General features: G+C 37.1%; 3 protein-coding genes across 7 annotated transcripts in view; 1 reads left to right on the forward strand and 2 right to left on the reverse strand.

The window, feature by feature from the left end:
• Window positions 1-27,903, reverse strand: part of LOC307144887 (uncharacterized protein) — a 264,729-nt gene that overhangs the window by 227,067 nt on the left and 9,759 nt on the right. Inside the window, exons 1-3 of one of the 4 annotated variants that reach the window (XM_079847572.1) lie at window positions 26,325-26,445; window positions 25,446-25,557; window positions 13,954-19,698 (exon numbers count right to left, since the gene is read on the reverse strand). In XM_079847572.1, the coding sequence (XP_079703698.1) occupies window positions 18,746-19,698; window positions 25,446-25,503 (1,011 nt within the window). In that variant the 5' untranslated portion in view covers window positions 25,504-25,557; window positions 26,325-26,445 and the 3' untranslated portion in view covers window positions 13,954-18,745. Of the gene's footprint in view, window positions 1-13,953; window positions 19,699-25,445; window positions 25,561-26,324; window positions 26,446-27,903 lie in introns of those variants that run through there. The other 3 variants (XM_079847573.1, XM_079847571.1, XM_079847568.1) reach the window with 3 other exon arrangements.
• Window positions 1-27,903, forward strand: part of LOC307144900 (uncharacterized protein) — a 102,204-nt gene that overhangs the window by 25,927 nt on the left and 48,374 nt on the right. The window lies entirely within an intron of this gene.
• Window positions 683-3,079, reverse strand: LOC307144909 (uncharacterized protein). Its single transcript, XM_079847638.1, has one exon. The coding sequence runs from the start codon at window positions 3,075-3,077 to the stop codon at window positions 2,043-2,045; it is 1,035 nt and encodes a 344-aa protein (XP_079703764.1). The 5' UTR covers window positions 3,078-3,079; the 3' UTR covers window positions 683-2,042.

Here is a 27,903-nt window from a genome sequence, read left to right on the forward strand (position 1 = left end):
ACATGTCCGGCCGTTGAGATCGTCCAAAATGACCGGGATTCGGCTTTTGCTTTCTGCAGTCGCCATTCATTGTTTACATGCACACCTTTTGTTTCAGTCTAACTGAATTCATTCCGATTGGTGAATCTGAATGTAGTGTTTACATGAACGCTAAACAAGTGATTGGTTGATGTGCGTTTTAACATTGCTAAGAAAATTCCCGCTCCTCCGTGATACGAGACCGGTGCGTCTCAGTAATCACGCCACCGGCCTCGCGCCGTTCTCCCGCGCCCCTCAGCCTCGTCCTGCTCGCCACAGTAAACATAAAATGAATGGCGACTGTAGAACGCAAAAGCCGAATCTCGGACATTTTGGGCGATCTTGAAATCCCGGGTAGACTCTCATGGACACTCACTAGTAGCCTAGCCTTGTTGTTTTAAACTGCGCTCTCTAACCGGTAGGCGTGGCTTGGGAGTGGCCTCCTAGGGCAGCGAAGCAAGTGCATTCTGGGAGTTGTTGTCTTTCATCCACATAAGGCAAAAATACATTTTCTGGCTTTTCTCAAGTCTAGAAAGCTCCAAATTCAAAAATAATTTCACATTTCTTATACATAAATGACCAATTTTAAATACACATTCATCTTTCCAGAGGTGAAGTATCCCTTTAAAGAATACGAGAAGAATTTTCATTTTTGGGTTGAAGGAGAGATTAAACAGAGAAGAGAAGCAATATGGTCTGGACTCAGCGATTTATTCACATCTAGATCTTTTTGTCACAAAATACTCTGAAACTGGTTGAGGATCCAAACTGCAGTCGTTTATTACAGAAATTCTGAATCATAATCCATAAAACAGGCAACAGGTCAAAAATACAGGACAGATAATACAAAGAGACAACAGAGCAGAAAAACAGTCAAATGAGGAAATCCGAGAAAGCAGGAAGAAAATGAAAACCAAAACACGGATAACCAGAGGGAGGGCTCTCAGAAATGCAGTGTGACACTAACAAGACTTTGCAAAGAGTCAGTGAAAACACAGGGCTTACATAGAGGGTATGCACAGGACTGAGTGGCAAAAGTGCTGCTACATGACTAAATTTAATAGAGGAAAACGCGAAAACACAAGCGATTATCAGTTTAAACTAAAATTGGACTCAATAGTGTTCTTTACAACTCAAAGATCCAGTGATCCATGGATATTGACATGCAGCCAGGAATCGTTTCCTAATCACTTATGTCAATCTTAAATATATTGTCCAGCCCTAAAACTTGTAAAGTTTTTGTTAGTGTTTATTTAAAAACATACAATTATGCAGAATAAAAGATGGTAAATATTTAATTTATGAGTTTTCAATACAATATATATAGGGTATGATTTTAAATTGAAGACTTGTACAATTAATAATACAATATAGGATATGATTTTATCACTCAGTGGGCTTAACAGCAGTCACTCCGGTCGACGGTGAAGTCATGTGCATATCCTCTATCGGCAGAGCTTTACAGGATAACGATGCACAGTTGGAAGTAATCAAGCATAATGAGTGCAGGATATGTGTTATGGGAAATATAGTTCATGATATGATCAAGGAAACAGGAGTGCCCTGTGATGGCTATCGGCACTCCAGCTAACAGGAGTGACACTTTTAGAGACATCAGAACAGGACATGTTCAAAAGAAATTACGAATTTAAGTTAGTAAATTATTTATTTTGAATGTAGACCCTAATGAAATAATATGACTATTAAAGCTGTTAAGCATTTGCTGTTTGTCTGCAATTTCATTCAAATCTTTTTCAATGCAAAAAAGTCTTTAATATCTTAACACATCATGTCTATACATATAAAACAAGTTATTTGAAATATATATTATGATTTAATGGACTATTGTTGCCAGTTTTACCCAAATCCCTCATATATTCTAACTATTATTTTGACCTTCCCCAAAGGTTCCCCTTGTCAAACAATCAAACTTCACTACAAATTGTAGCAAATTATCCAGCTTTTGATTAACATAAATGTCAAATTATTTACTTGTAAGTGATGAATCTGAACATGAACATTTGCTAATTAGAAAATGTCGGGCAACGGTTTCTCTCATGTTTCTGTAGAGTAGATAATTGGGTGAAACTCTTCCCACATGAAGAGCACTGGTGCGGCTTCTCTCCAGTATGAATTCTCTGGTGTGTTTTTAAATTGTCGGATGTAGTGAAGGTCTTCCCACAGTCAGAGCAACAATGAGGTTTCACACCAGTATGAACACTCTCATGATGTTTTAAATTCAGCAGTCGTGAAAAACCCTTTCCACAAAAAGAACAAAAGTGAGTCTTCACACCAGCATGAGTTTTAAGGTGCGTTTTTAAGCTTGATGCCCAAACAAATGTTTTATCACACTGATCACAGCTGAATGATCTCACTCCAGAGTGACGGCGCAGATGAGTGGTGAGAACGCTTTGGGATGTGAAACTATTTCCACACTGAGAGCATATATACGGCCTCTCTCCAGTGTGAATTCTCATGTGCACATTAAGGCTTCTTTTATGAGTGAAACTCTTTCCACACTGAGAGCAGGTGAATGGTTTTTCTCCAGTGTGTTTTCTCGTGTGTCTGTTAAGGGTTGATTTACGTGTGAAACTCTTTCCACACTGACAGCATTTGAACAGTTTTTCTCCAGTGTGAATCCTCATGTGCACTTTAACATCCCCTTTGCGGCTGAAACTCTTTCCACACTGAGAGCAGGTGAATGGTTTTTCTCCAGTGTGTTCTCTCGTGTGTCTGTTAAGGGTTGATTTACGTGTGTAACTCTTTCCACACTGACAGCACATGAACAGATTTTCTCCAGTGTGAGATTTCATGTGTTTATTAAGGTCTGATTTGTGCACGTAAAACAGTCCACACTCAGAACAGGTGAAAAATTCTTTGTCTCCAAAATTTTCAGCTTGTTTTTGTGTGAAATTCTCTTCCGTCTGTGAAACGACTGCATTTCCATCTTCACTTTTGAAATGATGAGGTTTTTCAAACAGATATTTGTCTTCATTTGTATACGTCAGTTCTCCATCTTCATTAGTGAAATGATGCCATTTGTCTTTATTCACTTCCATCGGGTCTAAAAATCAACATATTAAATAATAAATTCCCCAAATTCAATCAAAGAAGGAAAATGAGAAACGAAGAAATCAAAAATTAAGTTTTAATGTAGCACAAATCTAGTTTACTACGGAGTCTACTAGTATCTAGTTCTAGATGTATTGTCATATACTCCGGAGAACCAGAAATATGAGATTCCTTTGTGAATTTAGTTTATGTCAGTTTATTTGACATTATGCAATGTGTAGAATTGCCCTAAATGTGTAGTCCCATTCTATACAACTTGAATGTTCTTGTGGCAACATGTAATGAAAAAAAAAAAAATGGGAGTAATAACTTAAAAACAGTTTCATAAGAATCTCTCATACTTCATAGCATTTAAAATACTGATTTAAAATTTCTTTTCACTTGTTGTGTCTCCCCAAAATGTTTATTTTTATTTATGACAAACAATTGGAAAATTACTCGGGTATAAATAAACGTAATTGGTTACTTGCGTAACCTCGGTTCCCTTAGAGATAAGGGAACGAGTACTGCGTTGCAAACGATATGGGAAACTCCTTTCTCGAGAATTATTGAAGCCTTTATTTTAAAACGCGTTGCAGCTGCACAGCTAGAGCATCATAGTTCGAATGCTAGCGAGCTGATTGGCTGTGCTGCAGCAACTGCACGAACCTATGGCGAGCGGTCCAATCGGAGCACCTGGCACCTTGCCAGCCTCGAGTGCAGCAAAATAGGCATGAAAATAGGCGTGGCTGAAGAGTATAAATTCAGAGAAAACTCACCATATGACAGGTTTAAATCGACTGAAGCGAAGCACAGTACGCAGTACTCGTTCCCTTATAGGGAACCGAGGTTACGCAAGTAATGAATGGCGCTTTTCCACTGCATGGTACGGCTGGTATGGTTCGGCTCGCTTCGCTTTTCCACTGCGTGGTACGACTCGACTCGGTACGGCACGGTTCAGTTCGCTTTAGCTCGGTTGCTTTTCCACTGCAGTTAGTACCGCTTCAAAGTGGGTGGGACTGATCGTTATAGTTGCCGTCTCTACTGCCATGACATTATCGTAAACACAAATTTTTCGTTCCATGTTGCCCTATCCAGCTCTCGCTGGATCGGATACGCTCCTCGGCAACCAACGAGAGTAGCGTCTGTTTTTTACTTCTTTTTTCAAGCAAATACTTTAAAAACAGGTTCTACAGCGTTGGCTGTTGTCTACTGGCTATTTAAATCTAGCGGGTTTAGTGTCTCGTGTAGCAAATACAATGACGCTGGTAGTGACGATTCTGTCTGACCAATCAGTGGACCAGAATGTCGGGCCCTTAGAATGATATTCAACACATAAAAGGGTATGAAGACCACCGCGGGAGGGGACCTGGTTCATACATAGGTCTGGGTTAGACTAGCCAGAGACTTAAATAGAGAGAATTCGTGCCTGCAAGGCGGGAACCTCTAGATTAAAGAATCTTGCAAATGTGGACGGAGCGGACCAGCCGGCAGCCGCACAAATGTCTTCGATCTGGACTCCATTGGACCAAGCCCAAGAGGAAGCCATACCTCTTGTGGAGTGAGCTCTAACACCTATGGGGCACGAGAGACCCAGAGAGGTGTAGGCTAGGGAGATGGCATCCACTTTCCATCTTGGCAGTGTTAGTTTCGTGACCGGTAGCCCTTTGGTGCGGCCCCCGAAACAGATAAAGAGCTGTTCAGACTGTCTGAAAGAGGCAGAACGTTCCAGATAGATTCTCAGGGCTCTGACAGGGCAGAGCGTGAGAGCATCGCTATCTTCACCCGATATGGGAAGAGCTGATAGGGAAATAACCTGGGCTCTGAACGGAGCTAAGAGCACCTTTGGTACATATCCATGTCTTGGTTAACCCTCTGGGGACCAAGCTGTTCTTGAGATGTTCTGACATGCCTTGACATTTGTGCTTTTTTCAGTTATTTATAAACATGTTAATGGCAAAGGTGTAAATTCACTCTATATAGCACAAACAGGGCTACCATAATATGCGAGCAACGTGTATGTAGATGTTTGTATTTTTAAGAGAATAATGTTTATGCGTGGTTATTGGAAAAAATTCAAATGAAAGTTGCTGAATTAAGACCACAAAAAACATTAAATATGTGTCCACAAGACTTTTGACTAATGGATGTTGTCCCTTTGAGTTCTAGCTTCAAAATGATGTGAAAATAGTCTTGCTTTATCGTTCACAAAAAAAAATACATTGATTTAAATGGTGTAAAACAGGTTTTGCTTGGAAAGCCAATATGCGAGGGGGAGGCGTAGTTTACACCTTAGATTACAATGTCCCACCCACTCTGCATAATTAGCCATTCATTCAGGTGTGACACTGACTGAGCCACAATGCAAGGACAAAAGATGTATTTAGAAGAAGACTTATATTGATCATTTAAGATTTCGCTTACATCTCTCTTGTAAATATGTTTTGCTATTTTATTAAAAATGTTACAATTACAACAATAATTACAATTTCAACAATATTTCAAGTGTACTCTTTCTTTGTAAAAAAAAAAAAAAAAAAAGATTATAGGCCTACATTTTATCATATGTATTCATTAGTTTGAATATAGCCAACATTGGAACATCTAACATCTTAGTCTATGAATTTATTTTTGACAAAAATAGTATTTTTTTTGCAGTTTAATACGTTGCTTATACAAATACATTTTATTTCAACATATTCCAGTCGATTTTTACTCATCTCAGTAGGCTATAGCAAAGCAGTTTATTCTTTCACACACAGACGCGCGATTCATATTTAGGCTAAACAAGTCTTTACAAATATGTCCCCTTCATTCATCTCACAGAAAGGCGAGTCATATTATAGAAATGCGATTCATCTTTTTGCGGTTTACATAGGCCTACACTAACGTTATTCCATAACGTTATTCCACACGTGAGAAAAGAAAACAGCCTACCTCACTACTCAGCGGAATCTGCTCCTCATTTCAGGAGATATTGCTCCTCATCAGCACTGTTCTGAGGAATCTTTTCTCCATAAGGTAGGCTATAATGTCTCACTCGCGAGGAGTCGCGACGCGCTTTGTTTACAGCTGATGTGGGCGTTTCACAGCTCTGAAATAGTTCTCAGAATTTGCGTTTGAATAGCACGCGCTCTCCGGGGAGTGGTCACATTACTGTGAATTAGCTCGTAATGAGCTCGACAGGAGTCGCTCTCTTTTTATACAGATTACAGAAGCTGAGAATATTTGTTTTTTATATAAATGACTTCATTTAAAAGATGCGATCTCAAGCTTTATGCCTGTGGGTCTGTTTGCCTGTTTGACTGAATTTTCGCGGAGTTATAGATCATTTTCGAACGCGTTTCAAATGGGAGTTTATTTTTTAATAATATTTTTTATTATTTTTCTTTATTTGTCAAAAAGCAAAACACTATTTTTATTGTGAGTATACAGAAAAAAAATAGAAACTGAACAGGATCGATTGATGTATTACACGAAAATGAAAGATCAAAATTAACAGAGCATTTAGTGTTTATTTTCATTGCTAAAAAAAAAACGAGCAAAACGCGCGGGCGCGTTTGTGGTCCCCAGAGGGTTGAAGGACGACTTTGGAGTCATTGGGCCCAAACTCAAGACAGGAAGCGCTCGTGGAGAGTGCTTACAAGTCCCCAACTCTTTTAACTGACGCTAGTGCTAACAGCAGAGCGGTTTTAAGAAAGAGGGATCTTAGATCAGCCGACTGAATTGGCTCGAAGGGAGGTCCCTTAAGAGCTCGTAGAACCAGGGAAAGGTCCCAGGCCGGCACCGAAGGTGGTCGAGGCGGGTTAAGTCTCCTGCCCCCTTTAAGGAAGCGAACGATGAGGTCACTTTTACCTAAGGAGGAGCCAGCGAGCGGCAAGTGAAAAGCTGCAATAGCTGCCACATACACTTTGAGCGTGGAGGGGAAGCGCCCCGCGTCCAAAAGCTCTTGGATAAATGTAAGCACCATTGGTACTTCACAACTATGTGGGTCGAGGTTCCGAGCTTGACACCAGCTGGAGAACACTGACCATTTGTGGTGGTAGAGGCGCCTAGTGGACGGAGCTCTAGCCTCCAATATGGTATTCAGGACACCTACTGGGAGGTCCTGGGGTACCCGTTGAGGGGCCATGCATGAAGGGCCCACAAGTCGGGACGGGGGTACCAGATCGTCCTGTTTGCCTGCGTGAGGAGGTCGCTCCTCAGCGGGATCGGCCACGGAGCTGTCGTGGACCGCTGCATCAACTCTGGGAACCAAATCTGCGTTCGCCAGAGGGGGCTACAAGAAGGACTTCGCACTCGGTGTTCCTGATCTGTTCGATGACCTGAGGGAGCATCGAGACCGGAGGGAATGCATAAAGGGGGAGGCTGGACCACTCGTGAAAAGAAGGTTGGATAATGAGAGTTGTCTTCTGAGGCGAAGAGGTCTACCTCTGCCTTGCCGAAGTCTTTCCATAACAAAAGAACCGTCTCGGGGTGGAGAGACCATTCCTCTGGGGGGGACGATGCCACGAGATAGTTTGTCTGCCCTCACGTTCATCGTGCCCGGCATGTGAGCTGCCCTGAGTGAGCGCAAGTTGGTGTGAGCCCATAGCAGTAGCTGTTTGGCTATTGTGAACAGGCTGCGAGAACTGAGACCGCCCTGGCGATTTATGTAGGGTACCACCGCCATGTTGTCCGTACGGACCAAGATGTGGTGTCCCGCCAGATTGGGAGAAAGGATTTCTGGGCTAGAAAAACTGCTCTCATTTCGAGGCAGTTGATGTGTAGGTGTTTCTTCAAGTTTTTAATGTAGGGGTGGGGATGTAGGGAACTATCGCGGGGTTGTATACGTAGTACAAGAGAACCATTCTCGTAAGGGAACTCAGACACACAAAATATTATCTTATTTCCATAAGAGTGCTAAATTTGATCATTCAGTCAATATCAGTCATTTTTAAAAAAACAAGGAGTTGAAGTTGTAATGGTAAAACCTCCAAACATTTGGTACCTCTGAAAAGCCCTGAATATGCTCTTTACAGGACTGTGACATGAATGATCTCAGAGAAATTCGCTAAAATATAATGTCCTCTTCAGAGGATAAAGTCTATGCCTGGGTCTCAGGAGGATATGTGAGTTTTCATCTTAATGTTCCTCATCAGTCATTAAATGGCTCGTTTCCACTGAGCGGTACGGTACGGTACGCATTTATTTGCGTTTCCACTATCAAAAGTTGTGAATGGTACCAAAATGCCGAACCGTACCGTACCACTTTTTAGGTACCCTTCCATTGGGGAACCTAGCACAGTGCAGACCTGCAAACTCCTCAGACTAAAAAAGGTGACAGTGTCGCCGGGGGGGGGGGGGTCGTGGGGGTGCAGACTAACTTTTTTTTTTGCTACATGCCATGGGATTAATCAATGCATGCTGATGAATGATGTATAATAATAATAATTAATCTGCATACCCTAGTTTTGCACTGATGTAAAAAGACTGACAGTGACACAATAAGACCTAATGTTAGCAAAATGTTTTAATCTTTTAACTCTTAAAAAAAAACTATTAAAAAAACATGTATGTTCTTTAATGTTTGATTATAATTTTACTGTCTTCACATAGGGATGGGAATTGATAAGATTTTATCAATAATAATGCCACTGACGATTCTGATTATCGATCCAATTCTTTAACGATTCTCTTATCGATTCTTGATAGCACTGTGTAGAAAAATGTAGTCATATGCTTTTAAAAAAACAAAACAAGTGGTTTTATTTATTTTAAAGTTTAAGCTTGAGTTAGCAAACTGTACTTTTTATATAATTTATGTAATAAATAGAACCTTATTGTAAAGTGTTACAGATTAGTTATACACCGATTCAGACGTCTGTCTCCTGAGTTCACTGTTGGAAAGATCAGTTGTTTTAACCATTCATTAAAATGAATCGGTTCAAAGGAGTCATTAGTTCGCGAATTGGACGTGTCGTGCGCGTTGTGTGATTATCCCAGCAGTTAGGACATGGACATCCAAGATTTGTGTCAACATAGAAAACATTTCATCACTGTATAGTTTTATTTCGTTTAATTAAAGTGTTGTTTTATGTCAGCTGAATGTCCGGAACGCTTTTCAGAGAAGATAAGGAAACTTATTTAGCACAATTTTTACACCCAGCAGTAATTCAGGAAAAAAAATAAAAAAATCTCTGAATGCTCCACATGAAACTTTGGTCTTCCGACCTTTTACCACCGTGTCGATTTATTTTGATTAATATGTGCGAGGGAGAGAGCAACACAGCGCCTAGTTTGGAGACGGTGAAGTCGTTTACACAGAGTGCGCGCGCGCTACCGGCTCTCTCTCTCTCGCTCTTTCAGTTAAACATACACCCTGTCACAAACGCATCCGTTCATCTACATTACTCACCGATCAAATAAGACTTTGGCGGGACAAAAAATCACTTTGGCGGGCGCTAAAACAAGTTCAATGCAGGAAAATTCATGCGTGAGTTTCCATTAGACTCGCACGGTAGCCAGGCGTCTCATCAAATGGCAAGCTCAGCTCAGTTGACGCTGTCTTCAAGATTCTGACGCAATTTTCCAATTGGCCAAGAGAAAAAGTGCTAAGATTCCGATTGGCCCAGAGAAATGTCAATTATAAGAATTATCCAATAATGTTTCGCAATTCTAGCCTGCATGGCAGTTACTGTGAGAAACAATGAGATATAATTTGTCTCGTGTAGACCTAACGGGCGATCTTTGGTCTCGTGAATATATAATTCGTTCCCTGTCAATTGTTTTGGCTGAGGGCTAAGTTTAGTTTCATATTATAGGCTATTTGTATTTAACTCTACTGTTGTAATGTACATTACATTAGACTAATTCTAACGTTATTAATTCTAACGTTAGACTAGAGCGCTGCATTTGGATATTTGACTGAATTGTTTGCTTTATTTCTTATTGTATAGCTTCTTGTACCTTTTACTTAAACTTTTATATTGGCTATTATTGATAAAACTGAAATTTTACAAAAAGAAATATGGTTTCTTGTCATTTTTTTATTACAAGATTATCACTGATATTTATTGCAACATTTGTACAAATGCATATATTGCCTGGAATATGTGTAATTTTTTTTATTTAAACAAAAAGAGGTAACGTTAGGGTTGTGTTTTAAATTTCGTTTTGTTATAAATAGAATAACGTATAATGTGCAGTGAATAATCAATATGCGTTGCGCATGAACCACATTTGTGTCCCTATAATGTTTAATTTATTTAAATGAAAACGAAAAGAGGCAGAGTGGTGTTTTATAACATATTTCGTTTTATTGTTGCTTAAAATGTACATACAGAGTAACAGAGATAACCGGAGTAGCAGAGCGAGCTGAGTGACGCTTTTAAGAACGCGCTGTACCATTTGCATGTAGGAGTCGCACATGGCAAGTACAAACTTTGCGTACTTGATATTGAGAAAAGCCTAATGTCGGCGCTTGTCTTCTTGTGACAAACATGTCGAGGAGCAAGAACAAGATCTGCTGTATGTCATCCATTGTAGTTTACTATGTTCTTCTTCACGCGAAAATGACATCGATTGAAACACCACGCCTATTAAGTAAGGGTACTGTTGGCAGTGGAAACGCAAGCCAGATCATGGTTAACAGACCCGAACCGTACCGTACTGCTCAGTGGAAACGAGCCAAAAGAGAATGAAGGAAAACACCAACCTATTTGTTCCTCTGTATCTTCATCTTTTATTCTGCAGGGTTCTTCCTTAATCTCCATCTTTACAATAGTATGTCCGTAGTTTCTCCTGGAGTAATTCCTCCTGCTTGCTGCTTCTTCTCCTGTGGGAAGATGGGAATATTTCCCAGCATTTAAACTCTCATTGTTTAGAAACTGTTTGATTTATGAATTTTTTTTTTTTTTTTTTTTTTTTTTTACAACACACCACAAAACAGCTATGCAGCATAATTCAAAACATAATAATAAATTATAAAATCTGAACATTGGCTCTCAGTCTTTATTCGGCTTTGTTCTCTTGGTTTCTAAATCAAATTCATAAAAATATTGAATACAATATCATAGCTCTAATAGGGGCACACTGTAACGCAGTGTTATAACATTTCCCAGCCGCACAACTGAGACTTTAACCCGGAGAGATCAGCATTGAAGAACTATCTAATTTGTTAAATAACAGATTAGAGATTAAAATAATAACAGATTTGTCTAATTTTAAATAAACACAAAAGACAGAGATGAAAAATTAACTAGGAAGAAATTTACTTTTGCTATGGTTAAATAAATGTTCAGTGATATGTTACAAAGATTTTTACATTTTGGCGCATTTTCTTCTCTAAACAGTGATAGTGTTGATATGGCAACTAGTTAATACACAAAGTTTATTTGCTAGCATTTTACCCCGCGATAGTTCCCTACATCCCCACCCCAACATTAAAAACTGTTTACCAGGTTTAATTTTTTCACTACATAAAATGAAAACACAACTCATAATCTTCACAAATTATAATGTGAAAAACAGTCAGTAACGAGTTTCGTTTCACGAGCGTATGAACAACATCAGTCGGTTCATTTCGATTAATTTCTGAGTGATTCACTAAATGAACATACTAATTTAAATTTAGATTTCTCCTATTAAATGATCAAATGAATGTACTCACAGTCTGAAAAATAGCAGATTTAGAGTAGAATGACCGGCTGTTCCACTTCTCGTGTTTATGTTCCCTTCCCTCGCTCACTTCTCTTCTTCTCTTAAAATCGGATGTGTGTCATTGCTTCGGTTGTTCGAGCGCCTCTAGTGGTGGAAACCATTTAAAACTATATAACCTTCATAGATTCGTTACATTACAAGACAACCAATATAAGATATTTTACCTTGTTTGAGATCATGTAAATACTATTTATCCCCAAATATGTTTGATTTGGGATAAAGATTCAAACTTCAAATATTTGCAAAGGAGTTTGCAATTACCTTTTGGACATTTAATGGCATATCAAGATATACAATCTTACTACCTCGATGTGACAGTCAGTCTCATATATTTTCATTCATCCATTTCTGACCAGTGGCGTAGGCAGAAATTGTATTTTGGACGAACAAAGAATTTCCTAGAAAAAAAAAAAGACTTAAATAATAATTAAACCAGAGAGTAGACCAAAGAATAGACAAACTGCAAAAACAGTTACACCTTTATTTTGCAATATTCGGCAAAGGCAATAACAAAACACTGTCTAATCATCATGTTCAACCAACAGAGCTCAATAAAGGCAGGACAAACCAGCATAGACAATAACCTGTCTATTTTATTCAGGCTAGTCAGCAGAGCAAAGAAAGTTCACCCGAAAATAAAGTAGGCAAAAAGTAAAAGAAATTCAAGTAATGAAAACTATCCGCAGAGCACGGTTTGAAATAAATAACAACACACTCCCTAATTTCTGTTAAATCAATCATATACAATGCAATCAGCCTGGTTAAGCTTTTGTGCCAAAAAAATAGCGACTAATTTAAACTAGGGCTGTCAAACGATTAATCGCGATTAATTGCATCCAAAATAAAAGTTTGTGTTTACATAATATATATGTGTGTGTATGGAGTATAATTATTTTCTATATATAAATACACACACATGCATATATATTTAAGAAAAATGTGTTATTTATATATAAAATATTTATATATAATATAAATTATATATAATATAAATATATATACACAGTATATACATGCAAATGTTTCTTAAATATATACATGCATGTGTGTGTATTTATATATAGAAAATAATTATACACCGTACACACACATATATTATGTAAAAACAAACTTTTATTTTGGATGCGATTAATCGCGATTAATCATTTGACAGCCCTAATTTAAACTAAACAATGTAGGCTAGCCTATAAGGCATTCAGCTATACACAACACACCACTAACTTAAAGGGGGGGTGAAATGCTCATTTTCACTCAATCTCCTGTTAATCTTGAGTACCTATAGAGTAATACTGCATCCTTCATATCTCCAAAAAGTCTTTTGTTTTATTAAATTTTTAACAGAAAGATAGGCTGTACCGAGTCTTTCTGGAAAAAACCGAGCGGCTGGAGGCGGGCCCTGTGGGCGAAGCTTAGCTGTGCTAACGCGCCAAGCTAGTGACAACACACAGAGACATTTGTTCAACAAACGCACGACCGCGAACCTTTATCATTGTGACTGCTCGATCCTTAAGCATTAGACGATCTGCAAATCCGTCGATCTGGGCTTTGAAAACAATCATCGTCGAAATGCAGGGAACAACAGTCTTACACACAACTCCGTTTATGCTCTGAAAAAACAAACTCCATCCACGGGTTCCTTAACACTGGGTTCTTTGGGAATCTGTGCAGGGTTGTCTTGCCCTGGCAACCAAAAACCCACTTCTTTGGTGACATTGACTTCCCAAAAGCCGGGCAGGGCGCTTTGATGGCGAACTGCTTTCACTCTCTTGCTCTCGTCTACGAGTGCGCGCGCGGCCGCGATCTTACCGGCGATCTTGCCCTTAGGACCCATATAAGGAAATTCCGCCCTATCTTACGTAAGACAGAGCCATACTCGAAAAAAACTTTCCGAAACTTGTGACAAACCGGAAGGAGTATTTTTGGAACAAAAATACTCCTTCAAACGTACAACTTAGTTTTTGAAACTTTGTCCATGTTTAGCATGGGAATCCAACTCTTTACCAGTGTAAAAACTCAGTATGCATGAAATAGCATTTCACCCCCCCTTTAAGGCGAGACACTACAGGTGAATAGGGTAACATTTTAAAATAATAGATATTACCATAAAACTTCCTCAGTTGATTACTTACACAAGTATATATAAAAAATGTATTACAATTTTTTTTTTTTTTTATGTTTAATTATGCAAATTAGGCATTATCTCATTAAGATAATGTTAAAGTTTCTACTGGAGAATGACAAAAAACTCATTTTGAGAAAACGGCATTTAAAGATTTGTAATGTAAAAAATCATACTTTTTTAGTAGAAACAACTATTTACAGACACAATATCTTATCAAATCATCAGCAATACAATAATACAAACCACCTAAAACACATAAAAACTTATAACACAGCATTTATGGTCTTCAACTGAACAGAACCCCAGTCAAAAACACACATCAAAATGTCAGCGCACGTCACGTGATGAATCTGAACGAATCACGTTGTCAGAAATTGACATCAGCCAATGAGATTTCGCTTTTAGAGTTAAATGCCCCATTGTACTTTCACGATTGGTTGCTGATTAAAGGAAATGACCATATTTGGATCCGACAGCGTTGTACAGGAGAGAGAGAGCTTTCCAGCGGTAGCCTATATGTGATGACAAGGTGCAGACAGCGATCGAGGAGCAGCATATTGATTTAGAACGCCAACTTTTGTTGAATTTAGGAGAAATCTACAGACGCAAATAGTAAAATAAAAGACCTAAATGTGTATTTTGGACTTTTTTTCACCACAAGTCTAAAATAAGGCATTGAAGACAAATAGCCCAAAATCTCAAAACTGACCAGTGAAAAAAAAAACCCCGATGTTTTTGCTTGCCGTGTCTCACCTTAAATCACTTCACGGGCAAAAATTTGGGAAATTAGTTAAACAACAGGCCTACCTTTGGTTGTTCCATTTTATTCGGAAAACAAATTAAACACACACACACACCAGTCAGCAATAAATCAGGTTTATATTAATATATTTTCTTAAATACATTTGAATAATAAAAATAAACTAAAAATGTATTTTGATCAAACTTGCCTGGGCGGGCCAGTGAGTAATGTGGGCGGGCCAGTGCCACCCTGGTCCATTACCATAGACAGTATAAGTAATGGACACAGCGACCCCATAGATTTCAACGGAGAAAAGTGAAGCAAATTAGAAGCACTCACTTCCTGATGGCTGAGCGTACTGCACAGACTCAAACTGAGCTTGAGGACGTAGATGTGACGTGAGCAACCTGTCTGACAGTTGTAAGTTAAGTCTTCTAGGAGCTGTGAAATCTGAATCATTCTCATGTGAGAATCAGAACTAAACTGACCTGAGCCTGAAGTTTAGATGCCTCCCTATTATTGATATGCCTGGAGTTAAGGAATACGAGAAGAATTTTAATTTTTGGGTTGAAGGAGAGATTAAACAGAGAAGAGAAGCAATATGGTCTGGACCCAGCGATTTATTCACATCTAGATCTTTTTGGTCACAAAATACTCTGAAACTGGTTGAGGATCCAAACTGCAGTCATTTATTACAGAAATTCGGAATCATAATCCATAAAACAGGCAACAGATAAAAAATACAGGACAGATAATACAAAGAGACAACAGAGCAGAAAAACAGTCAAATGAGGAAATCCGAGAAACCAGGCAGGAAAAAGAAAACCAAAACACGGATAACCAGAGGGAGAGCTCTCAGAAATGCAGTGTGACACTAACAAGACTTTGCAAAGAGTCAGTGAAAACACAGGGCTTACATAGAGGTTATGCACACGACTGAGTGGCAAAAGAGCTGCTACATGACTGAATTTAATAGAGGAAAATGCTAAAACACGAGCGATTATTAGTTTAAACTAAAAGTTGGACTCGATAGTGTTCTTTACAACTCATCAAAGATCCAGTGATCCATGGATATTGACATGCAGCCAGGAATCGTGTTTCCTAATCACTTATGTCAATGTTAAATATATTGTCCAGCCCTAAAACTTGTATAGTTTTTGCTAGTGTTTATTTAAAAACATACAATTATGCAGAATATAAGATGGTAAATATTTAATTGATGAGTTTTCAATACAATATATATAGTGTATGATTTTAAATTGAAGATTTGTACAATTAATAATACAATATAGGATATGATTTTATCACTCAGTGGGCTTAACAGCAGTCACTCCGGTCGACGGTGAAGTCATGTGCATATCCTCTATCGGCAGAGCTTTACAGGATAACGATGCACAGTTGCAAGTAATCAAGCATAATGAGTGCTGGCAATGTGTTATGGGAAATATAGTTCATGATATGATCAAGGAAACAGGAGTGCCCTGTGATGGCTATCGGCACTCCAGCTAACAGGAGTGACACTTTTAGAGACATCAGAACAGGACATGTTCAAAAGCGAACTCTCCAGTCCATATACGGCGTTTTGCATCAAGAAATTACGAATTTAAGTTAGTAAAATTATTTATTTTGAATGTAGACCCTAATGAAATAATATAACTATTAAAGCTGTTAAGCATTTGCTGTTTGTCTGCAATTTTTTTCAAATTTCAAAGCAAAAAAGTCTTTAAAGGTACAATATGTAAGAATTTTGCATTAAAATATCCCAAAATCTCAAGGCCAGTGTTATATATTTTGTTAAGTTGACTACTTACAATATCTCAAATGTTTCCAACTATTTTTAAATCGTGAGAAAATTGCGATTTTAACCAAGGAAACGGGGCGTTAGAGCAGGGGAGATCTGGGAGTCGCCAGTCAATTGCGTCATATCCGCGTTACCCTCGGTTTCCGCTCGTACTGCGTGGAGTCCTGGACAAAGGCGGAAGTTGTAGTTGTAGCGTCTATCAAGCAACAAACGTTAGCTTGTTTCGTGCAGTCGTTATCTTTACCGACTGCAGCTGGTTCTGTCGACAAAGCATGCTTAATTTTATATTTTCCAAATGTAGCATTCGGTAATAGTTATTTTTATGTAAGGAAAGTATTATTGCTTTAGATTTGTGTTTAACGTTAGTTTATTGACATTGTTTATCTGGTGTTTATGGCAATGTAAATAAATATAGCATGTGTTATACATAAAGATTAATCAGTAGGCCTATGTGTGGGTACAACTATACATGTGGGTACAATGTACAAATGATGTGGGTATGTTCGAATGTACTTTTACAATTGTTTAGAACACGTAAAACTGCGCCGCGTTATCATAACAATGAATTCGACATACACAGTAACATCTATGATAACCAATGTAGTATTAAACCTTACTTTTCTTGCGGTTAATTCATTTAAATGAAATAAAAGTGTGATGAGGTTCAAGAGTCATGAAGGAAGAAGACAGGGATCGGCGTGACTGGGACTTCATTAAAATAAAACAAAACAAACAAAAGTCGCGCACAACGCGCATTCACCGTGGCAACCGCGACACACAAAACAGTTAAAAAATAAGAGCTCGGATCCACCGGTTTTCTTTCTCTGCGTCCAATTTTCTCTTCAGTCTCTCTCTCGTTCCAGCGCGGCTTATAAGCGGTCTCTCCACGGCAATAATACTGCAATAAGACACAGGTGTTCGTCATTTGCACTTGACCTACTTACGCTCGTCTCGTTTCTCTCTCTCCCGTTACAGACCGCGCTGAGCCACGCCCCCCTCGCTACAAAAAGCATGTCATTAAACACAACATTTATAAAAATAGAACTTTACCCCATCCATGAACATGATTTTTCGATTCCCGTCTGACTGATTTACATCCACGGTGGAATTTAAAACGACAGTTCCCATCATTCCACGCTCCTTCACATCGTCATCAAGCTACGCCGTTGTTGTTGTTTGGAATGTAGCGCCCTCTAGCGGGCAAAAAAAATCTTGCATATTGTATCTTTAATATCTTAAAGGGGGGGTGAAATGCTCATTTTCACTCAATCTCCTGTTAATCTTGAGTACCTATAGAGTAATATTGCATCCTTCATATCTCCAAAAAGTCTTTTGTTTTATTATATTTTTAATTGAAAGGTTGGCTGTACCGAGTCTTTCCGGAAAAAAACGAGCGGCTGGAGGCGGGCCCTGTGGGCGAAGCTTAGCTGTGCTAACGCGCCGAGCTAACAACACACAGAGACATTTGTTCAACAGTTTTACTCACCGTCCGGTTCCAACGCACGACCGCGAACCTTTATCATTGTGACTGCTCGATCCTTAAGCATTAGACGATCTGCAAATCCGTAGATCTGGGCTTTGTTTATAAAACAATCATCGTCGAAATGCAGGGAACAACAGTCTTACAACACAACTCCGTTTATGCTCAGGAAAACAAACTCCATCCACGGGTTCCTTAATGCTGGGTTCTTTGGGAATCTGTGCAGGGTTGTCTTGCCCTGGCAACCAAAAACACACTTCCCAAAAGCCGGGCAGGGCGCTTTGATGGCGAACTGCTTTCACTCTCTTGCTCTAGTCTACGAGTGCGCGCGCGGCCGCGATCTTACCGGAGAAGTGCCCTTAGGACCCATATAAGGAAATTCCGCTCTATCTTACGTAAGACAGACCCATACTCGAAAAAAACTTTCCGAAACTTGTGACAAACCGGAAGGAGTATTTTTGGAACAAAAATACTCCTTCAAACGTACAACTTAGTTTTTGAAACTTTGTCCATGTTTAGCATGGGAATCCAACTCTTTACCAGTGTAAAAAACTCAGTATGCATGAAATAGCATTTCACCCCCCCTTTAACGCATCATGTCTATACATCGAAAACAAGTTATTTGAAATATATATTATGATTTAATGGACTATTGTTGCCAGTTTTATCCAAACCCCTCATATATTCTAACTATTATTTTGACCTTCCCCAAAGGTTCCCCTTGTCAAACAATCAAACTTCACTACAAATTGTAGCAAATTATCCAGCTTTTGATTAATCTAAAAGTCAAATTATTTACTTGTAAGTGATGAATCTGAACATGAACATTTGCTAATTAGAAAATGTCGGGCAACGGTTTTTCTCATGTTTCTGTAGAGTAGATAATTGGGTGAAACTCTTCCCACATGAAGAGCACTGGTGCGGCTTCTCTCCAGTATGAATTCTCTGGTGTGTTTTTAAATTGTTGGATGTAGTGAAGGTCTTCCCACAGTCAGAGCAACAATGAGGTCTCACACCAGTATGAACACTCTCATGCTGTTTTAAATTCTGCAGTCGTGAAAAACCCTTTCCACAAAAAGAACAAAAGTGAGGCTTTACACCAGCATGAGTTTTAAGGTGTGTTTTTAAGCTTGATGCCAAAACAAATGTTTTATCACACTGATCACAGCTGAATGATCTCACTCCAGAGTGACGGCGCAGATGAGTGGTGAGAACGCTTTGGGATGTGAAACTATTTCCACACTGAGAGCATGTATAAGGCCTCTCTCCTGTGTGAATTCTCATGTGCACATTTAAGCCTCCTTTATGAGAGAAACTCTTTCCACACTGACAGCATTTGAACAGTTTTTCTCCAGTGTGAATCCTCATGTGCACATTAACGTCCTCTTTGCGGCTGAAACTCTTTCCACACTGAGAGCAGGTGAATGGTTTTTCTCCAGTGTGTTCTCTCGTGTGTCTGTTAAGGGTTGATTTACGTGTGAAACTCTTTCCACACTGACAGCAAATGAACAGATTTTCTCCAGTGTGAGATTTCATGTGTTTATTAAGGTCTGATTCGTGCACGTAAAACAGTCCACACTCAGAACAGGTGAAAAATTCTTTGTCTCCAGATTTTTCAGCTTGTTTTTGTGTGAAATTCTCTTCAGTCTGTGAAACGACTGCATTTCCATCTTCATTTTTGAAATGAGGTTTTTCAAACAGATGTTTGTCTTCATTTTTATATGTCAGTTCTCCATCTTCATTGGTGAAATGATGCCATTTGTCTTTATTCACTTCCATCGGGTCTAAAATCAACATATTAAATAATAAATTCCCCAAATTCAATCAGAGAAGGAAAATGAGAAACAAAGAAATCAAGAATTATTTTTTAATGTAGCACAAAACTAGTTTACTAGTATCTAGTTCTAGATGTATTGTTATATACTCCTGAGATCCAGAAATATAAGAGATTTCTTTGTGAATTTAGTCTGTCATTACATTGTTTGTGGCATGAGAAATCATTGGAGAATTTTTTTTATTTTATTCATGTTTTATGCTATGTCTGTAGAGGACATGTTATTAAGAAAATAAAATGTCATGATAAGACATGTATAGGCAAAAACAATGTTTTATTTTTTTCATTTACCAATAAATGTTTAGCCAAAACTGTTATTAAAACCGTTATTAAAACTAACTTATTAAAATATTTTTTACAAACATTTTTTATCATAGAGAATGTTTAAATGTTTAATTAAAAACAATTGTTAACAGTCTGTGTCATTAATGGTCTACGTCGTTTCCAACTTTATTTGATTCTTTGCCAAGTACCAACGCAAGTTTTGTTTTGTAAATCGTCAGACATGATTTTTACCACTTTATTAAGTTTTTCTTTGTAGAAAGCCTTTCTTTAAAGCGAATTTCGTTTTTTATAAATTGTATATTAATTTTAATAATTGTTTCATCAACCAATTGCATGTATTTAATAAATAAAAAGCAAATATAGTAGACAATATAATAACCGTGACATTGAGGCGTCAGCGCACCCCGTTCACTTGCATTGCGTTGTTAAAAGCCTTTCTTTAAAGCGAATTTCGTTTTGTACAAATTGTATCTTAATTTTAATAAATGTTTCATCAACCAATTGCATGTATTTAATAAATAAAAAGCAAATGACAATATAATAACTGTGACATGGATGCGCCGGTGCGCCGCGTTCACTTGCATTGCATTGTGAACTAGAGCGCATCTCATCGTAAATGAATGAAACTCAGCGTAGGCATATGCCTCATACATTAGCATTAAATATCTTTGCTGCATCCTTTCTAGAACAGACAAGGGCTTTCTTGCGGCTCGCATCAGCAGAGCATTGCATTGTCCATAGACCGCAAAACAATCAGTGGGCGGGTGCGGCTTTGAAATTTGGTCAAAAAACGTTGGTGCGGATGATGAGTTTTGTGATGCGGTTGCGGACGAAAAAGTACCCCATCCGCGTATCTCTATCGATAACAACATTGAACACTACACAAATATTAATTTTATTTTTTTTAATTTAGGTGATCAAATAGCTAATCAGTGTCTGCTCGTTTATTCAAACTAAGTTGTCCTATAACAGACGAACGTCGCAATATGATCACGATATGATGAAATGCGATTTTTTTTTACCGCAAAAGCTGCGATCACAATCTGGTCACGTGACACGCGAGAGAAAACCAGTCTGCACTGCAGATGAAGCATCAACTTGGCATGCTACGCATATAGACCTTGATGTTATCTTTGTAGTGCTCGCCTGCGTGGTCTTGCCCGCCGGTATTTTACCAACAAATGTTCTACGAAGGCATCATATGTCTTTTGGGATGCAGTTGGCTTATATATTAAAAATATGAAAATCACAGACAGAAGCTGCTTTCAATTTCAAATACTCACGCGCGCTTTGCGAAGAGCACTTGAGCATGCGGCTGTGAGCGACTCCGTCTACGTGGTTAAATGTACTTGCATCTCAAAATGCTTTTATGACGCGAAATAAATGTAACACAGTCAGTTATATCATAATCTTATAATTTCAAAAGAGATGAAAACGTTCAGACAGCCTACTCTTAAATACTGAAAGCACTCTTTGTTTATTGCTTGTAATGTTTTTTTTTTCCCCTCTTTGCAGTGCCGGCCCGAGCCTTTTGGGGGCCCTAAGCAGAATTTGATTTGGGGGCCCCCTCCCACCACACGGATTCACCTGTGTTTGACGATTATTGACACAAATGTCACACTATAATGTTACATTATAAATTAATACAATGAGGTTATGTATTAATACAAAATAAATACTTAATAAAAAATAGATAGGCCTATTTAAATAAAAAGTTTTAACTTTTTCTTTACTCTTTTACTAACTCTTTGAAACTTCTGAAAACAAACTGTCACAAAACTAGTGATCGACCGATGTATCGGTTTACCGATATTTTTCCCGATATTTAAGCATTTTCCCATAATCGGGTATCGGTTTTGTAATATCGGATTCGCCGATAAACGGCGCCATCTTGTGGCCATTTCGAGAATTCCGCCATTGCAGCCCGCGTCTGAGGAGATCAGTCAACAACAACTCTGTGCACAGGTAAAACATATGTTCTGCTTGCTTTGCTTTAATTATTCAACTTTATTTAACATAACAGACATGCAGAAATGAGATTTGAGACATGAATGCCTGATATAGTTTATTTATGCAGCTTGATTCTAAAAAATTGAGACGAACTCATGGAGTCACGTAGCGAAATCCGGCATGTCCTGCCCCAGTAAAGACGTAAATTTACATGGATTAAATAAACAGACATGAATGAGTGAATGTTGAAAATAAAAGCGCTGAATTTTATTCTCTATCTGTTGTATTTGCTCACCATTAGTCTCGAGAAAAAAGTTTGTTCATTCATATTGCTGAGCACTCACTGGGTTGATGACCAGGAATGCTCAAGCACGGCCACTGAATGAAACTTTTGACAAGATTATCTTGTTTAAACATCCTAGATTATATTATCATTTACTACATAGCAATTATTTCGCTAATACACATCTAAATATACCGCTTTGTGGAAATTAATTATTTATTATCTCCACGCGCGATCGCGGTTGAGTAGTTCTGTGTAAAATAAATGCATAGATAAACAGCACTTTGTCAGTTGGCATTTCATGATCTAGATTCAATCTAGATCATGAAATGCCAACTGACAAAGTGTTGTTTATATAGTCTCGAAAAAAATGCTAATACACATCTAAATATACCGCTTTGTGGAAATTAATTATTTATTATCTCCACGCGCGATCGCGGTTGAGTAGCCTAAGTTATAGTTATGTGTAAATGCATAGATAAACAGTACTTTGTCAGAAAGGATTTCATTAATAACATACTAGTTGGAAAATGCAAATATGCTGTTTTGTTTGTTACTTTCCTGACAATGTTATATTCCAGCTAATATTATTCAGTGAATTAATATTACCCAGTGAATTATTCCTCACTCTTTAAACCTATTAAACAGCACATAAACCTTCTAAAACTGTTTAAAATAAATTACATTTGAATACAAAATACAATACAAAAAATACCTCCAACATGTGGAACCACTTAAAGATACATCACTCAACTATCTTTGAATATATGTTAGAATCATTTTTGTGCGTTATTTTTTACCTCATCAAAGCTTTTATTTTTAAACAAAGACACTTAGTAACAGTGCACTTTATTTTTTGGACTCAGACCCCTCTATTTATTTGTGTATAAATATAAAGTTTTTTTTATGTATGCAAGGAGGGAGTGATTGTTATAAATAAAATTGTTTGTTCAGTTCATTTGTGTTGTAATAATTGTGTAAAAAACAGAAGTATAACAGTAAATAAATATCGGTTCTGCATATCGGTAATCGGCACATAAACATGCAAATAATCGGTATCGGTTATAAAAAATCAATATCGGTCGATCACTACACAAAACACATTAAATAAATTATTTGCAAAATATCCTCCAACGTTTTGCAACACTTTGCAGTTTGAATGATGTCTTGTATGAACACGACGGAGTATGTTTTTATGTTTCCACTGTTCGATCGCGCCCGCACCTCACACACACACACACACCACACACAACATATTCCAGCATTGTAATCTTGACATCGCAGCCTGTTCATTTTAGCCGTAATAAAATATAATAATAAAAGTCAACCTAACATAGCCTATAAAAATTACACTGCTCTGTTTAAATAGTCAGTAATACACTTCGTACATTCAGCGTAAGCTCCGCTCCACTGTGATGTTTCCAAGCACTTTTTTGCGCGTGTGAAGAGGATGATTTTTTTTCGTCGATATTGGAACGTGAGTGAAGTACAAAGCCTATAATAAAGAATAGTTTACCATCCAAATACATCGCGAATGTTGAAACATTTTGATTCTAATGAGAGAGATACGTGAGCCCAACGCCGCTTACTTTCACTTTCGCTTTAAATTATTTCGTTTTGGCTTTTTTATAGTTTTTTTTTATTCTTGTTCTGTTCTGAATATTATTAAATTTAAAGGATAAATCATTGATTTAAATGTCAATCATCAATCAATTATCAAATCAATTTTTTGTGACATGGCTTAACATTACCGTGACTTAGCGCACGAATTGTCTATGCACGCGAGGTTATGCGCATGACTCAAACACTGGCAGACACAGCAGCAGTTGTAGGCAGGTATATTGATCATAAAATCAGAATTTTCTTGTCTTGAATTAGTCATTAATTCATTCATGTAACTTGTTTAAGTTAATTAATATGTAAAAACAAATCATAATAAATCTGAGTGAAAAAAAAAAAAAAAAAAAAAAAAAAAACCTTGATTGGGGGCCGCTTAGTTCGCTTATGTCTCGGCCAGCTCTGCCTCTTTGTTATTTGTTTTGAAGCTATATTAGTTAAAATTATTAGGCTAACATGTAACTGTATTAATTTAGTTTTTTAATGTGTAATTATTTTTAAAAGTAGGCCTACTTATAGTTATAATTACGTAATTAAATATTTTAAGTTTTATTAATAAGATTAATTTATTAAGAAAAAAAATAGATCGGCTCATGAGGTGCCTAAAGATTCCCATCCCTATGATGTATTGCTTGTTTTTGTTGAATAATAGAAAAGATAAAGAGCTTAAAAAATAATTGTATATTAAATCACAATATTGGTAAAACGAAATAGCAATTAGATTATTTTCAAAAATCGTTCAGCCCTAATGTTTAGGTTTTAGGCCATTTTAACCAAACTTTGTATAAAGATGATTCTCAACTATGTTATGAAATATATAACAGTATGATTTGATAAACTATTTTACTTGATGCCATATGTGTAAAATTGCCATAAATGGGTAGTCCCATTCTATACAACATATTTAATTTGAATATGAATGTGTTCTTGTGGCAACATGTAACGAAAAAAAAAAAAAAAAAAGGGAGTAATAACTTGAAAACAGTTTCATAAGAATATCTCATATTTCATAGGAATACTGGATGAATACTGAAAGAAAAAAATAAATCTTTCCCTTTTCACTTCTTGTGTCTTGTGTCCCCAAAATGCCTGATAAACATGCTGTAAGTCCTGGTGTCTCTACAGAGGACATGTATGAAATCAGTGCCCTGTTTCATAATATTCTGAGTATAATCAGAATATTTCGTTCATATTCTGGTTGGAAACCCCATAACGTTGAGATGTTTATTTATGACAAACAGTTACTCATTATAAATAAAGGCATAGAACATAATCATATTTCAATAAGAGTGCTAAATTTGATCATTCAGTCAATGTCAGTCATATATAAAGTCCAAGTAGAGGGAGTTTTAATGGTGAATCCTACAAAACATTTGGTATCTCTGAAAAGCCCTGAATGTGCTCTTTACAGGACTGTGACATGAATTATCTCTGAGAAATTCGCTAAAATGTAATGTCCTCTACAGAAGAAAAAAGTCTATGCCTGGGTCTCAGGAGGATATGTGAGTTTTCATCTTAGTGTTCCTCATCAGTCATTAAAGAGAATGAAGGAAAACACCAACCTATTTGTTCCTCTGTATCTTCATCTTTTATTCTGCAGGGTTCTTCCTCAAACTCCATCTTTAGTATGTCAGTAGTTTCTCCTGGAGTAATTCCTCCTGCTTGCTTCTTCTTCTCCTGTGGGAGAATTGGGAAACTCTCATTATTTAGAAACATTTTTGTTGTTTTTTTATTTTATTTTATTTTTTACAACAAACACACCACAAAACACAACTATGCAGCATAGTTCAAAACATAATAATTAATCTAATCTGAACACTGGCTCTCAGTCTTTATTCAACTTATTTCTCATGTTTTTTTTTTTAATAGAATTCATAAAAATATTGATTAGAGTATCATAGCTCTAATAGGGGCACACAGTAACGCAGTGTTATAACATTTCCCAGCCGCACAACTGAGACTTTAACCCGGCGAGTGTGCTCTGCTAGTTAGTGAAGCATTAAAGAACTAAGTTATATAATCTGTTAAGATTGGAGATTAAAATAATATCAGATTTATCTCATTTTAAATAAACACAAAAGACAAGAGATGAAAAATTAACTTGGAAGACATTATTTCTCAGTGTTGACATGGAAACTAGTAAATTATACACAAAGTTTCGTCATGCTAGCATGCGTTTTACAACTAGCCCTGCGATAGTTCCCTGCATCCCCACCCCTACATTAAAAAACTCTTTATCAGGTTTCATTTGTTCATTACATAAAATGAAAATATAACTCACAATCTTCACAAATTGTAATGTAAAAAACAGTCAGTGTAACGAGTTTACGTTTCACGAGCGTATGAACAACATCAGTCGATTCATTTCTGAGTGATTCACTAAAAGAACAGACGTTTGGATTTAGATTTCTCCTAATAAATAATAAAATGAATGTACTCACAGTTTGATAAACAGCAGATTTAGAGCAGAATGAACGGCTGTGTTCCACTTCTCATGTTTATGTCCCCTTCCCTCGCTCACTTCTCTTCTTCTCCTAGACTCGGATGTGTGTCATTGCTTCGGTTGCTCGAGTGTCTCTACTGGCGGAAATCATTTTAAACTATATAACATTCATAGATTCGTTACATTACAAAACAACCAATAAAAGATCTGTTATCTTGTTTGACATTATACAAACACTATTTATCTCCCCTGACATGTTTGATTTGGGATAAAGATTCAAACTTCAAATATCTGCAAAGGAGTTTGTAATTGCCTTTTGGACATTTAATGGCATATCCAAGATATACAATCTTACCACGACATGACAGATAGTCTCATATATTTTTTATTCATCCATTCCTAATCCTACGCATCATGTTTCTGCTGCAGCATAAACAAATATTAATTAATGAATCTAATTAATTTAAGAGCATGACTGGTTCAAAAACATAGGCCTACTAAAGCCATTTCAAAAATTGAAATGCATAACATTGAAATTCACACAACGCTATTAGAGCGATAGCAGAGAGAAATACAACCATAATGCCGACATCAGCACCAGCCTTAAAATACGACAATTGCATGTGCGGCACATCCAACGATGAATCATATAGCTTTGTTCATATCATAACCCAGCAAATTAGACAGTTAGACAGCTCTAATATGAATGAGAAAAAATATCTATAATCGCAGCTTAGTAGAAGTAGCCTACCTAGGCTTACTTCTTGAAGTTGTTCAGACAATACATAAGTTAAACTCTTTACACATTTTTTGCATTACATTATTTTTAGTCTGTGAAATTCCACCTTCATTTGAGAAATGATGAGGTTTTTGAAACGGATGCTGCTCGTCTTCATTCACTTCCATTGGGTCTCAAATCATTAAATTCCCATAGTTTAATTAAATGGCAAATTAGAAAACAAAATGAAAGAGCCGACTGTACAGTACTGTTATTTCTTTGGTATTTTAGTCTTTATCTTCTCAAAAGTTGTGTTTTTATCAGAAATGAGCTTTATATTTCCAGCATTGTTAAACAGTTCAGAGAGAAGCTGAAAGAATATTGATGAGGTTATAATTTCATTTCACATTTTCTTTCAATTAACATGGATCTTATAACTTTAATTACAAAGGCTTATTTCTACTATCGTAGGCTTATTTAGTAAATGTAATCATTTAATTTAAATTTTTTAAATTTAGACAAGCACAAACTGTGTGCGTAATGCAAATATAATTGGTCACATTCACAAAATCAGGCGATTATGTTCGCCCATTTATGCAAATGTATTTTTATGTATTTATAAAGATGAAGATTGACATTTCGTTAATTAAAAAAATAAGCACACAATGTTGTAAAAAATAAACTACTTATGTTCTGTTAGATGTTCTGTTTTGACAACTTTTTGAATTTTGTATAATAATATCTCTATAGGTAATGAAGATATATTGACAAAAAAATTATTTAAAAAAAGGGCCTCATTGATTAATTTTGCCTGGGGACCAGGCCCACACTCAAGTGTTGGTCACCTCTGGCTAGGCTA

The sequence above is a fragment of the Squalius cephalus genome (assembly GCF_949319135.1).
Source record: "Squalius cephalus genome assembly, chromosome: 17".
NCBI classification, from domain to species: Eukaryota; Metazoa; Chordata; class Actinopteri; order Cypriniformes; family Leuciscidae; genus Squalius; species Squalius cephalus.